At 42.1% G+C, this 12,532-nt stretch overlaps 1 protein-coding gene across 1 annotated transcript in view; it reads right to left on the reverse strand.

Annotated features, from left to right (window-relative positions):
- NLRP14 (NLR family pyrin domain containing 14) overlaps positions 1 to 1,158 on the reverse strand; it is a 29,388-nt gene extending 28,230 nt beyond the window's left edge. Inside the window, 2 exon segments of the mRNA XM_075547719.1 lie at positions 17 to 82; positions 864 to 1,158. Coding sequence (XP_075403834.1) covers positions 17 to 82; positions 864 to 1,158 — 361 coding nt within the window.
- Between the last annotated feature and the right edge of the window lie 11,374 nt (positions 1,159 to 12,532).

Below are 12,532 nucleotides of genomic sequence, written 5' to 3' on the forward strand. Positions count from 1 at the left end.
CTCACCCAATACTTACCTAGCACTGCCTCCTGATCTTGCTGGACCTCTTTGTCCTTGGTGTCCTCTGGTCCAGTGGTCTGGGCTGCAACATGAATAGATGAAAGGCCAATTTATCAATAGATACATGGGACTTACCAAGAGCAAGTGACGGCCAGAATAGGGAGGCCAGCACCTGCATTTCAATGACCCATCTCTTACTGTCTGGGTTTGGGAAAACTAGAGTCAAGAAAGTCTCAAACTCAACCAGCTTAGCTGCAGGACAATTGGTGTGGTTCCAACATAAATGAAATTGGAAACCTCTTCCCCTGCTCTCAAGCCCATAACTCTAGGGCAAATGGTCTAGTCCAAGCCTGTTTCCTCATCTACACTTACCTCAAAGGATTGCGAAAATTGCAGCTGTATTAGCAATGCATACGAGTAAGGCATTTTTAGATAAGATGGCCTACAATGTATCATACCAGAGAATGACTGAAAACACTGGTTTGGCTTATGTCCCTGACTTATATTTATCCCACTCATCACATGTCAGCAAAGATGATAAATTACAATTAAGATTCTAAAATTTTAGCCTATTGTGTGACTTTATTAATTAGAGTTGAAGACACATCGGGTGATGGAATCATTTCTATCATTCAATTTCTTTAATATCAGATTAACACAAGAAAGATCTAGGCTGAGTAACAGTACTCAAAATCCTCTAGTCTCTTCAGTGGCTTTCAAATGATCCCTCAAAGCCCCAAATATGCATTACTCCCCTGAGGCTTATGAGCCACTGCATGATTTCCTTCCTAAGTCCCACGTACAGATCATTCTAATGAACCCCAGGAAACAGTCCCTCCAGATTTGCCTGTAGCATCGCTTACAGCTCATCTCTGCTTTTGCCTTCTTACAAAGATCCTTCAGATTCATCTTGCCAAAGAGTTTGAGAGTCACACTCCAGCTCTTCTCTCCTGGATAATGGTCTTTCATCAGGTTAGCCAGATCCTCCCTGTTGGCCTTCTTCACTTCAGACCAAGGTACATGGTGGTGTTCAAGTTCTAAGTCCTCCTTTAGAAGTAACTTAAATTTTTTGAACTCATCTTTGTTCAACTCCTGCAAATATAGCAGCAGGCCAAAATCAGGAAAGAATGATGATGATGATGAGGATGAAGCTGCCATCTGGTCCCAAAGATCAGTAGGGAAAACTAGTCATGAAAACAGAATAAATGAGACTTATATAAAGTTAGAAAATGAAATCCCTATGAAAATACAGACTCATTCAATATTTTGTTGCAGGCAATTAAATAAAGCTCAACAATTTCCTCATACCCTTGTAATATATTTTTCATCACAAAACTATCTTTCATCTTACTTTCTCAAGATTGACTTCCAAATGCATCATTTATGAACTATAAGAAATAAAGACAGCTCTCTGAATCTCAGGATATCAGAGCTAACCTCGGAGGACCATAATGTGAATTAAGTAAGCTGAGGTTTGTACATAACCTGCTCTAGAACAGACTCTTATTAGTATTGGTAACATTGCTTCCCCACCAAACCAAACATGGGACTTGATTACAAAACTCTTCTATCCTCATATTCTTCTATCAACATATTATCATGCTTGAAGCACATGCAGTAACAATATGCCACCTTCTATCTGTTTCAACTTGCCTCATGTATGTGACAGGTGGACATTAAATACGGAAGACAGAAGAAGAATCAACGCATTTAAATTGTGGTGGAGACAAACATTGAAAGTACCATGGACTCAACAATAGACAACACAATCTGTCCAAAGGACTAAACAGTCTGTCTCAGAAGAAGTATGGCCAGAGTGTCCCTTAGAGGTAAAAATGGAGAGACTAAGTCTTACATACACTGAACATGTCAGGAGAGACTGTCCCTGGAGACGGACCTCGTGCTCGGTAGAGGGCAGTGAAAAAGAGGAAGACCCTCAGTGAGTGGGGTTGAAACCGTGACTGCACCAATGGTGCCACGTTTGTTCTACTGGGCATAAGGTCGCTATGGGTCGGAACTAATACCTGTTCTAGTCATGTCATACCTGCCCACACTTCCATATGCAGTCACTGATGCTGTGCTTTTTAGCTTACAAGCTCCTTTCATACACGCACGCACTTGCTTACACATCAAAATTACTATGCATTCAATGTTAAAGCCATCGAAAACAGGATTCTCTCACATCTATGACCTCGATTCCCATGACCTTATTTATTATATTCTAGCATTTCTCTCTGATGGCCTCACCTCAGATTTCACCAGAAACCCTTCACCCTGTGGCAGTCACATGAGTTGAGGCCACCTTGAAGGTATGGAAGAGTGCAGGGGTGCTGTTCAACCTGTCAAGCAGGTCACAGCCTGAGAGTACCTCCTTACAAGGGTAACTTCTCATAAGGAGAGCCCGGGGAACCACCCCTTCGATCCCTGCTTTCACCTTCCTGCTGCCTCACCCTGATTGCTGTCCTGTGTCCACCACTATCGGATCCACACGGCTTTGCACCCATCAGCCTACGATGTCCCTGCATTCTGTATCATTGCACATGGCTGCATGAGTCCGAAGAGGGATTTCTGGCTGAGTGTCAGACGGGTGGACTTGAGTTTGACTGGGCTGGGATGTTTACTCCATAAACAATTACTTCTGGACATACATAGCTCTTGCTTACATATATCTATGTGTCACTGGATTTGTCTAACCAACTGGGCCTAACACACCCTAAAATGACAAACTCCTCTAACCTATTTTTCACAAATGCTATCTATTGAGAAGTTTCATGCCTTCTCACCCATTGCTTCAGTTTTCCATTAATTCCTACTTTTTCGAACCCCATGTTTTCTCATTTTATCAGCTGTATTAACTCTCATTTGAAACTTTTGTATTCAGCATGAACACTCTAGTTAATCACTTAAATCACATTCTTTCCCCAAACTCAAGTTGATTCTGACTCATAGCAATCCCATAAGGCAAGCTAAGGAAACCCCTGTGGGTTTGCAAGAATGTAACTCTTCACAGAAAGTAGAAAGGCCTGTCTCTTTCTCCTGTGGAGAGGCTTGTGGGTTTGAACTGCTGACCTTGAAGTTAGCAGCCCAACTCATAACCACTATGCCACCAGGACTTCTCTTCAGAAGACACACTATATTGTAAGTGGAGGAGAGGGGGCCAGGGAATGAAGCATAGAATGCAGCACTGAAAGTTTCCCACCTAAAATAAATAAGAGAAAGAGATGTCCCTTTTATAGATGAATTTCTAAGTAAGTTAGGTAGATATTCTCCCTCCAAGAGCAATATCCCCCACCTGTCCAGTCCTGGCTGCACTGTGACTTGCTTCCAAACAGAACAGTCAAGAAATGAGAGTGTCTACAGTGGAGAAATCTAGGAAACACTACTTTGGCCAGGTGATCCAAGTTTATATAATCAGGGATAAGCCGGGTTGATAGTATTTGATGTGATGAGGATGACTTCCTTTCTGTGGCCCTCATCCCTCAACCTATCTATCATCTTAATCTCACTGTGAGGAAAATGTCAAACAAACCCAAACTAAGGAGAATTCTACAAAATATCTGACCAGCACTCCTAAAATCTGTCAAGATTCTTAAAGGAAACATCAAGGTCAGAGGATGCTAAGATGACTTGATAACAAAATGTAGTATGGTATCATGGAGGGGATCCAGGGACAGAACAAGTTATTAGGGGGAAACTAGTGAACTATAAAGGAACGCTGGTAGCGTAGTGGGCTATGAGCTGGGCTACCAACCATAGGTCAGCAGTATGAAACCACCAGCTGCTTCATGGAAAGACATGAGGTCTTTTGTTCCATAAAGATTTACAGTTTTGGAAACTTCATTCCTAGTATTATTTAGTTATTTTAGTAGTGACAAATACACCATAATGATATATTGACAAGAGTGGAAATTGAGGTGAGGGTGGATGGATATTTGTTTAATTGAAACTATTCTAAAAACAAATACTATGCTAATTTTTGGAGCTATGAATACCCTATGATCAAGCATAGACTTTTTAAAGATCTATATGTGATCAGTTACCATAGCAACTTTAAAGATTAGACAGAAACACTAGAGGGCAGTCAGTTTATGTTAACAGAGGAAGGAAAACTCAGAAGTAAGAATAGTTGCAGAATAGGAATAATGCTACTGAATGTATATGGAGAAATTGTTGGTGTTTTACCAAGCATAGTCTGAAATATAACAGAATTAAAAAGGAGACAAGCAACAGAAATGTGCATACTCCAGGAAATAGACATAAAAATAGCCCCAGCGACATTGTTCGTGAAATTTCTGAGCACTGACCCAAATGTCGACCGACAGCAGCGGTCTTTACTTGGGAGACGGTCTCGGAGGAGGCAAGAGCGGATAAATGCTGACCCAGCACAAGTGGAAGGAAAACCCTGGGACTGAAGAATGAACACCTGTTCTCACACAGAAGAGGGAGGCCCTGAATTCAATTAGGCTGTTTGTGCGCTCTAACCTGTGGTGAGAGTAGGAACGCTTCCCTATTACAGGAATGGAAGCAAGGCAGCAAGCCGGTGGAAAGCAACAAGTGGCTGTTGGAAGTGTATTTGTTTGCACATGCGTGCTGTGGAGCTACTCTGCCCGGGTGAGTGTGTGAGTGTACTGAAAAGACCCCCTTCCCTCTTGGTACTCCCCTAGCTCCCTCCAGCACCCACCCAGGACAGCCAGTGGCATTCTCCTCTGGGGACCTGGCAGCTGCTTTTCTTGGGCCTCAGCCTCCAGTCCCCTTCCTGTGAATACTAGAAGGCCTCAGTTTTAAAGAGCGCTAAACACTCACAGAGGATCATTCCCTACCTTGAACGGGGGTCACAGTGGTCGTCAGCGACAATGACTAAATCCCAGCGCTGAGAGCCATGAGTCAAAAGCCGTGCTCGCTGTTGGATGAGTAAGGCGAACTCGAACTCAGGCTCTCGACCTTTACTCTTCTAACTGCTGGGTGGGCTGGGTTCCCGAGCCTCCCTTTCCATTGGATGGCTGACAAGGCGGTGCTACGCCTGTTCTCAGCCCCTTGCCCCGTTCAGACGCGCTCTACCATATGTTTCTTGTAGAAGTCTGGATTTCAAATTTGGGAGTCAAGGAGCCCAAGCACATTTAAAGAAATCTCACGCCCATTAGGATCGGAGAGGCAGGCTTTTTACAATAACCCCCACTTTCTAGTCCTCTCGCCTGGGCCTGATGCCCATAGAGTGTGTGGGATAGAGAGTGGGCCAGTCAGTTGAGGCAGTCAGTCTCAACATCAACACTTCTGGCCACAAGCCTCCATTCTCTGGTTTAGGAGAAGCCAGCAGTTGGAAGCAGAGAACATGGAGCCCTAGTGATGTAGTCGGTTATACACTGGGCTGCTTACCACAAGGCCAGCCTTTAGACTCTGCCCTTCCAAGGTGCACGATATCCTTCATTGGCCATACTAGGAGGATTTAATGTGGAAACTCCACTAAGAAAACTAGGCTTTCTGGACATCCCTTTACAGAAGGGTCTCAGGGGGGGGACGAGCCAGTCAGGGTGTGTTGTAGCAATGATGAAACATACAACTTTCCTCTAGTTCCTAAATGCTTCCTCCTCCCCCACTCTCATGATCCCAATTCTACCATACAAATCTGGCTAGACCAGAGGATGTACACTGGTACAGATAGGAACTGGAAACACAGGGAATCCAAGGGGGATGATCCCTTCAGGACCAGTGATGTGAGTGGCGATACTGAGAGGGTGGAGGGGAGGGTGGGTTGGAACGGGGGAACGGATTACAAGAATCTACAGGTGACTTCCTCCCTGGGGGACAGATATTAGAAGAGTGGGTGAGGGGAGATGTTGGACAGAGAAAGATATGATAAAATAATAATTTATAAATTATCAAAGGTTCATGAGGGAAGGGGGAGAGGGGAAAAATGAGGAGCTGATGCCAGGGCTTAAGTGGAGAGCAAATATTTTGAGAATGATGAGGACAATAAATGTACAAATGTGCCTTACACAATTGATGTATGTATGGATTGTGATAAGAGTTGTATGAGCCCCTAATAAGATGATTTAAAAAAAAAAAAAGAAAACTAGGCTTTAACTCAAACTCACCTGTAGTAGATTTAAGGAATCACTCTACTCTCTTGGCCTTAAGGCTGAAATACCTTAGTGAAGCGGTTCTCAACCTGGGGTTGAGATGACCCTTTGGGGGTTGACTGACCCTTTTACAGGGGTTGCACGATTCATAACAGTAGCAAAATTAGATATGAAGTAGCAATGGAAATAATTTTATGGTTGGGGTCACCACAACATGAGGAACTGTACTAAAGGGTTGTGGCATTAGGAAGGCTAGGAACCATTACCCTAGTGTGAGACGTAGATGACTGCAATGCCAAAGTCATAAAATTGTCATTGGACTTTGGTTCATATCTCTTGATTTGAGGGTGCCCAATGAATGATGGTACAGGACTACAATATATTTGCCATTTTAATGCCTTCCTCCATTTAAAAAAATGACATGAATTAGTCTTTTAGGCATGGTTATTTCTTTGTGAATGAATATTATTGAAAGTTTTGCCCTATCACCAACCCCCATTGTTCATCTAGTGTCCAGTCACTTCAGGTATTAATCTGTACAAGTGAACAATTCCTGTATTGCTTGCTGTCTCAAGCCAGCCTGTACTTGTATAATTTCCCTTTCTCAACAGTTTGAAGCTTTATACCATTGACTAAATTAATGACACTACCAATAGAGTTACCGTATGCGCTACAGAGGTGCATTATAATGTTCTGTATCATAAAATGATGGTGTCTCTAAAGTGAGTCACATAGATATACTAATGGCTTGGGGTTCTCAGTTAATTCTAATTCAATCTGAGAACAATTAGTTCTTGTGGCCCTACTCTATACTCACATTCATGAAGAGATTATTGAAGATATAAGTGCTAGAGCAAAGTGTGGTGAAGAAATGGTGCCAGGCTATCAGAATGGATAGTTTCTGAGGTCCTAAAGGCTTGCCTTCAAACAAACAGCCATCTAAGTGAGAGGTCAACTAAGTCCACATGGAAGAAACACACCAGCCTGTGTGATCCAAGGATAGTAAATAATACCCATATAGATGTTTAACAGAGAACAATTCTTTCTGTGAGAATGAACCATTGACTTTAATTTTCAATTAAAAGCCCTTATTTTTCCCAGTAATCTTCAACCTTGGAACAGAGAAACATTATCAGTATATCTTTGGGAAATGCCTTAAGAAATTAGTTTTCTTTGTTTTAAAATCATTTTATTGGGGGCTCTTATGGCTCTTAGCACAATCCATACACACAGCCATTGTGTCAAGCACATTTGTACATATGTTGCCATCATCATTTAAAAAATTTTTCTCTTTTTTATCATTTTATTGGGGGCTCATAAAATTCTTATCACGATCCATACATACATCCATTGTGTCAAACACATATGTACATTTGCTGCCATCATCATACTCAAAATATTTGCCTTCAGCCCTTAATATCGCCTCCTCATTTTTCCCTCCGTCCCCATACCTCCTCCCTCATGAACTCTTCATAATTCATGAATTATTATTTTGTCATATGTTACACTGTCCGACATCTCCCCATGCCCACTTCTCTGCTGTCCATCCCCCAGGGAGGAGGCTATACGTAGATTCTTGTAATCAGTTTCCCCTTTCCACCCCATATTCCCTGCACCCTCCACCTAAGAAATTAGTATTCTTAATGAATTAATTAGCAAATAAATTGCTGAGACAAAAGCCTGCTTTCCACATCCCTCTCACAGTAAGATTTTTTAAAGTCCAAGTCCTGGAAATTATGTTATACAAAATAGTCTAAGACACTATTTTTAAAAATGAGAGTGTAAATTAAATGATAACACCAATAGATAAAATGTGATGCTTTGTGTGCCAGGAATAAATCCTGAAAAGTACATCATGTGGATATTCCAAATTACTCCTAAGCAATCAGAACTCCAGTGTGCATTCATATTGGCCCAACCTCCAGTTGGCTGTGGGGCTACTCTCTCTAGCCCACATTCTTTATGGGCATCAGGCCTATAAGGAATTCTTATTGATAAATATCTGTGCGTGCATGAATTTCTCATCTCTGCATTGCCTATGTGCTAGGGACGACTTTAGGGACTCTGGTGGCACAGTGGATTAAGTGTTGAGCTGCTAATCAAAGGTTCAACCTCACTGCCGGCAGAAGATGACACCCTCTGCTCCTGTATATCTGGAAGCCCTTTTATGGGGTCGCTAAGAGTTGGAATCCACTCACTGGTTTGGTTTGGGTAAGGTCTACAGTAAGCATTTTAGTTATGTTAGTTCATTTAGTTCTAATAGCATTCCTGCTAAACAGTTACTATGATTGCACCTATTTCAAAGATGGGGAAGCAAACACAAAAAGTTTAAGTCATATAGCCAAGATCACACCAGAGTAAGCGTGGGGGCACCAGGCTTCAACACAAAAGTACCATTTTTTAAAAAAAAAATAAAAGATCATTTTATTGGAGGCTCTTACAACTCTTATAACAATCCATGCATCAATTGTATCAGGCATATTTGTACATATGTTGCCATCATTCTTTTCTAGACACTTACTTTCTATTGAGCCCTTAGTAGCAGCTCCTCTCCCCACCCCCTCATGACTTTTTGATAAATTATAAATTGTTATTATTTTCATATCTCACACCGACTGCTGTCTTCCCCCATGGTTTCTGTTGTTGGTCCCCCTGGAGGGTGTGTGTGTGTGTGATTATGTATCGATCACTGCGTTCAGTTCCCCTTTCCTCCAGTACCATGTTTTTAACTACTACCGTAAAGGTTTCTTCTACCCAATGTCTTCATTTTGGACTCAGAGACCCCTATATAGCATTTCCTAGGTTGTAATTTTTTAAAATTCCAAACAGTTTTATTGGCACATGATTTACCTATATAATTCAATAGTTCAATCATATCAAGGTGAATTGTACAATCATTACCTTATCAGTTTTAGAAAACATTCCCCCACCCCGGTAAAATCGCCTTTAAAATGAGTTGTACAATCACAGTCAGGTTTAGTGTTCCCTCACCATTCCCACCTTCATTATTTACTCCCAGAGTTCCCTTTCCTGCCTACACCCACTACCCCCCTCAGCATCCCCTATAAACTCTTGTATCAGTTATTATCACTATGCATCCGCTCCTGTACTTCACAAACTGGGAAACTCAGGAGAACCAATAAAAAACAAATTTGAACTAAGGTGGTAAGGATAAAATAATAAAATAAAGAGAAAAATACAAATAATGAGTAAGAAGGAAAAGACCCAACATTGAAAAAGCCAGGGAAGAAATTTCTGTCATTGAGCAAGAGATACTTGCACCCAGAAGCAATTCAGGTCAGGTCTACAGGGAGGTCAACTGGCCAAGTTTCGAGTTAAATCTAGCATAATCAATATTATAATGGTCTCTGCCTGAAAGTAAACCTGTTTGAGACTCTTTGCCTGTGCCTAGAGCGGATCTGCCAGTAGCAGTGTGACTAGATACTCTGCAGATGGATTTTGAGATCCCACATTCCTCCATAGTCTTCTATCAATTGCATATTCATAATTGTAGTTCTGATACTTTTCCATTCACCATATTTGAATTTTGTAATTGTCATCTTTGTATCATACAAGTTGCTGTGCTTCTCCCTTGTGGACTTAGCTGACTCCTCGCTTAGATGGCTGCTTGTTGGAATACAAGCCTTTAAGACCACAGACACTATTCCAATTGATCGCTGGGCATCATCTACTTTCTTCACTACACTTTGCTGTAGCACCCTCATCTTCAGTGATCATTTCATGAAGGTGAGTATCAAGTAGGGCCATGTTATAAGAACTAACTGTTCTTGAATTGGAGCTAGAGTTAAGTAGGAGCCCAGACTCCCTCCATCTGCTTATCCGGGGGTTTGCATGCCTTGGGTTTACTTTGTAATATGGCAGAATCAAAACCCTGAGAGACCAACTGCCTCAATAATAGGCTGTAAATCTTTACCAGAGTAGATAGCTTCAGCTTTCTCCTGCAGTTAGGCTGGTGGGTTTGAACAGCCAACCTTGCAGTTAGCAGTCCAACACTTACCGACAAAAGTTCCTAGTCTAATAAAATATTTGAATGCCACTGATCCAGTTCAAGTATCTAAATTTGTTGTTGGATGCCATGTTGTTCACTCTGGCTCATAGCAACCCATGTACAACAGAACAAATTGCCCAGTCCTGTGTCAACTGAACAATTGTTAATAGTTGAGCTACTGAGCCACTGTGTCTATCCACCTCATCGAGAGTCTTTCACAGTTTTGCTGACCCTCCATTTTACCAAGCATGATGTCCTTCTCCAGGGACTGGTCATTCATAATAACATATCCAAAGTATATGAGACAAAAACTTGCCATTCAATGATTCAGGGACATGAAAAGCATGTTCTTGGATAACACATTTTTTTGCTGGTCCTAGGAGACTGAGAAAGGGCTCATCCCCAGGGCTCTACCTCAGTCTCACTTTGCCTGACTTGGCTGGGATAAGTAAAGAAAGCCAGATCCCACCAGCATGTTTGAAGAAATGGGTCCCAGAGGCAACAATCAGATAATTTCCCTCCACCTCCAACCCCCAACACAACAACCAAACTCACTGTCATGAAGTCAATCTGACTCATGGCAACCCTATAGGATAGAGTAGAAATGCACTTGTGGGTCCCCGAAAACTGCAGCTCTTTACAGGGGTAGAAAACCTCTTTTTTCTCCTGCAGAATGGCTGGTGGTTTCAAACCGCTAACCTCAATTTTAGCAGCCCATCGCATAACCACTACGCCATCAAGGCTCCATAACAATAAGCTAAAACTTGAAAGATCCTCTCTGTGACGGCCAAATTCCAACCTCGACCTCAGAGACATTGTTGGGACCAGAGGTAATAGAGGCCTGTTCTGCAGAGCAACACGTTGTAGGGCGCAACCACACCTCCCAGCTAACTGTCCTCGGATCCACATTCCACATTGTTGTTGTTAGCTGCCATGGTTGGTCCTGACCCATATTCAACCCTCTGCACAACAGATTTTGTGTTATCCTCAAATTGTTCTTCTGATTGATCCCATTGTTGAAGTCACTGTGGCAATCCATCTTGCGTAGGTCCTTCCCCTTTTTTGCTTTACAAAGCATGATATCCTTGTCCAGGGACGTGTCTCTCCTAAAAACATGTCCAAAGTATGTAAGCGGAAGTCTCACCATCCCTGTCTCTAAGGAGCACTCTGGTGTACTTCTCCCAAGACAGATTCCTTTGTCCTTGTAGCAGTCTATAATACTTTCAGAATTCTTTCCCCCCACATTTCAAATGCATAGATTCTTCTTTAGTCTTCTTCATTTAATGTCCAACTTTCACTTGCATAGGAGCCAAATTGAAAACACTCTGGTTTGGGTAAGGCGCACCTGAGTTTTCAAAGTAACATCCTTGATTCTCAATACTCTAAGTAGGTCGTGGACAGCAGGTTATCTAATGCAACACCTCTTTTGATCTCTTGACTGCTGCTTCCCTGAGTATTGATTTTGGACCCAAGTGTAAGGCAAGATCCTTGACAACTTCGATCTTTGCCCCATTTATCAGGATGTTACCTACTGATCTAGTTGTGAGGATTTTGGTATTCTTGGCATTGAGTTGTAGTCCATACTGAAGGCCGCAGTCCTTGATCTTCATCAGCAAGTGCTTCAAACCCTCTTCACTTTCAGCAAGCACGGTTGTATCATCTGCATATCACAGGTTGTTAATAAACCTTGCTCCAATCCTGATGCCTGTTTATTTGTCATATAATTCAACTTCCCTGATGATTTGCACAGCATACAGATCGAGTAAGTATGGTGAGAGGTTCTAACCCTGATGCACATCTTTCCTGATTTTAAACTATGTAGTTCTGTTTGCACAACTGCCTCTTGATCCATGTGCAAGTTCTGAATGAACAAAATTAAGTGTTCTGGAATTTCCATTCTTTTCAATGTTATTTGTTGGTTATGATCTAAACAGTGAAATGCTTTGGCATAATCAATGAAACACAAGTAAACCTCTTGCTGGTATTCTCTGCTTTGAGCCAAGATCCATCTGACATCAGCAATGACATCCTTGTTCCACATCCTCTTCTGCATCAAGGAGCCTGCACTTTTGGCAGCTCCCTGTCCATGCACAGCTACAATCGCTGTTGGATGGTCTTCAGCAAAAATTTACTTGCATGCCATTGTTCTGTAATTTGAACTTTCTCTTGGGTCACTATTCTTTGGAATGGGTACAAATATGGATCTCTACCAGTCGGTTGGCCAAGTAACTGTCTTCCATATTTCCTAGCATAGATGGGAAAACGCTTTCAACGCTTCATAGACTTGTGGGTATATTTCGATTGTTGCTCCACCAATTCCTGGAGCCTTATTTTGGCGAATGGCTTCAGTGCATCACTTGCGTGTCAGTTTGTCATACTCTGGCAGCGTGTGTGTTGAGTTGGTGCAGGAAGCTGTATAACTGGCATTTCAAGTGCTGGGAGGGTC

Source organism: Tenrec ecaudatus, chromosome 4 (assembly GCF_050624435.1).
Source record: "Tenrec ecaudatus isolate mTenEca1 chromosome 4, mTenEca1.hap1, whole genome shotgun sequence".
Lineage (NCBI taxonomy): Eukaryota > Metazoa > Chordata > Mammalia > Afrosoricida > Tenrecidae > Tenrec > Tenrec ecaudatus.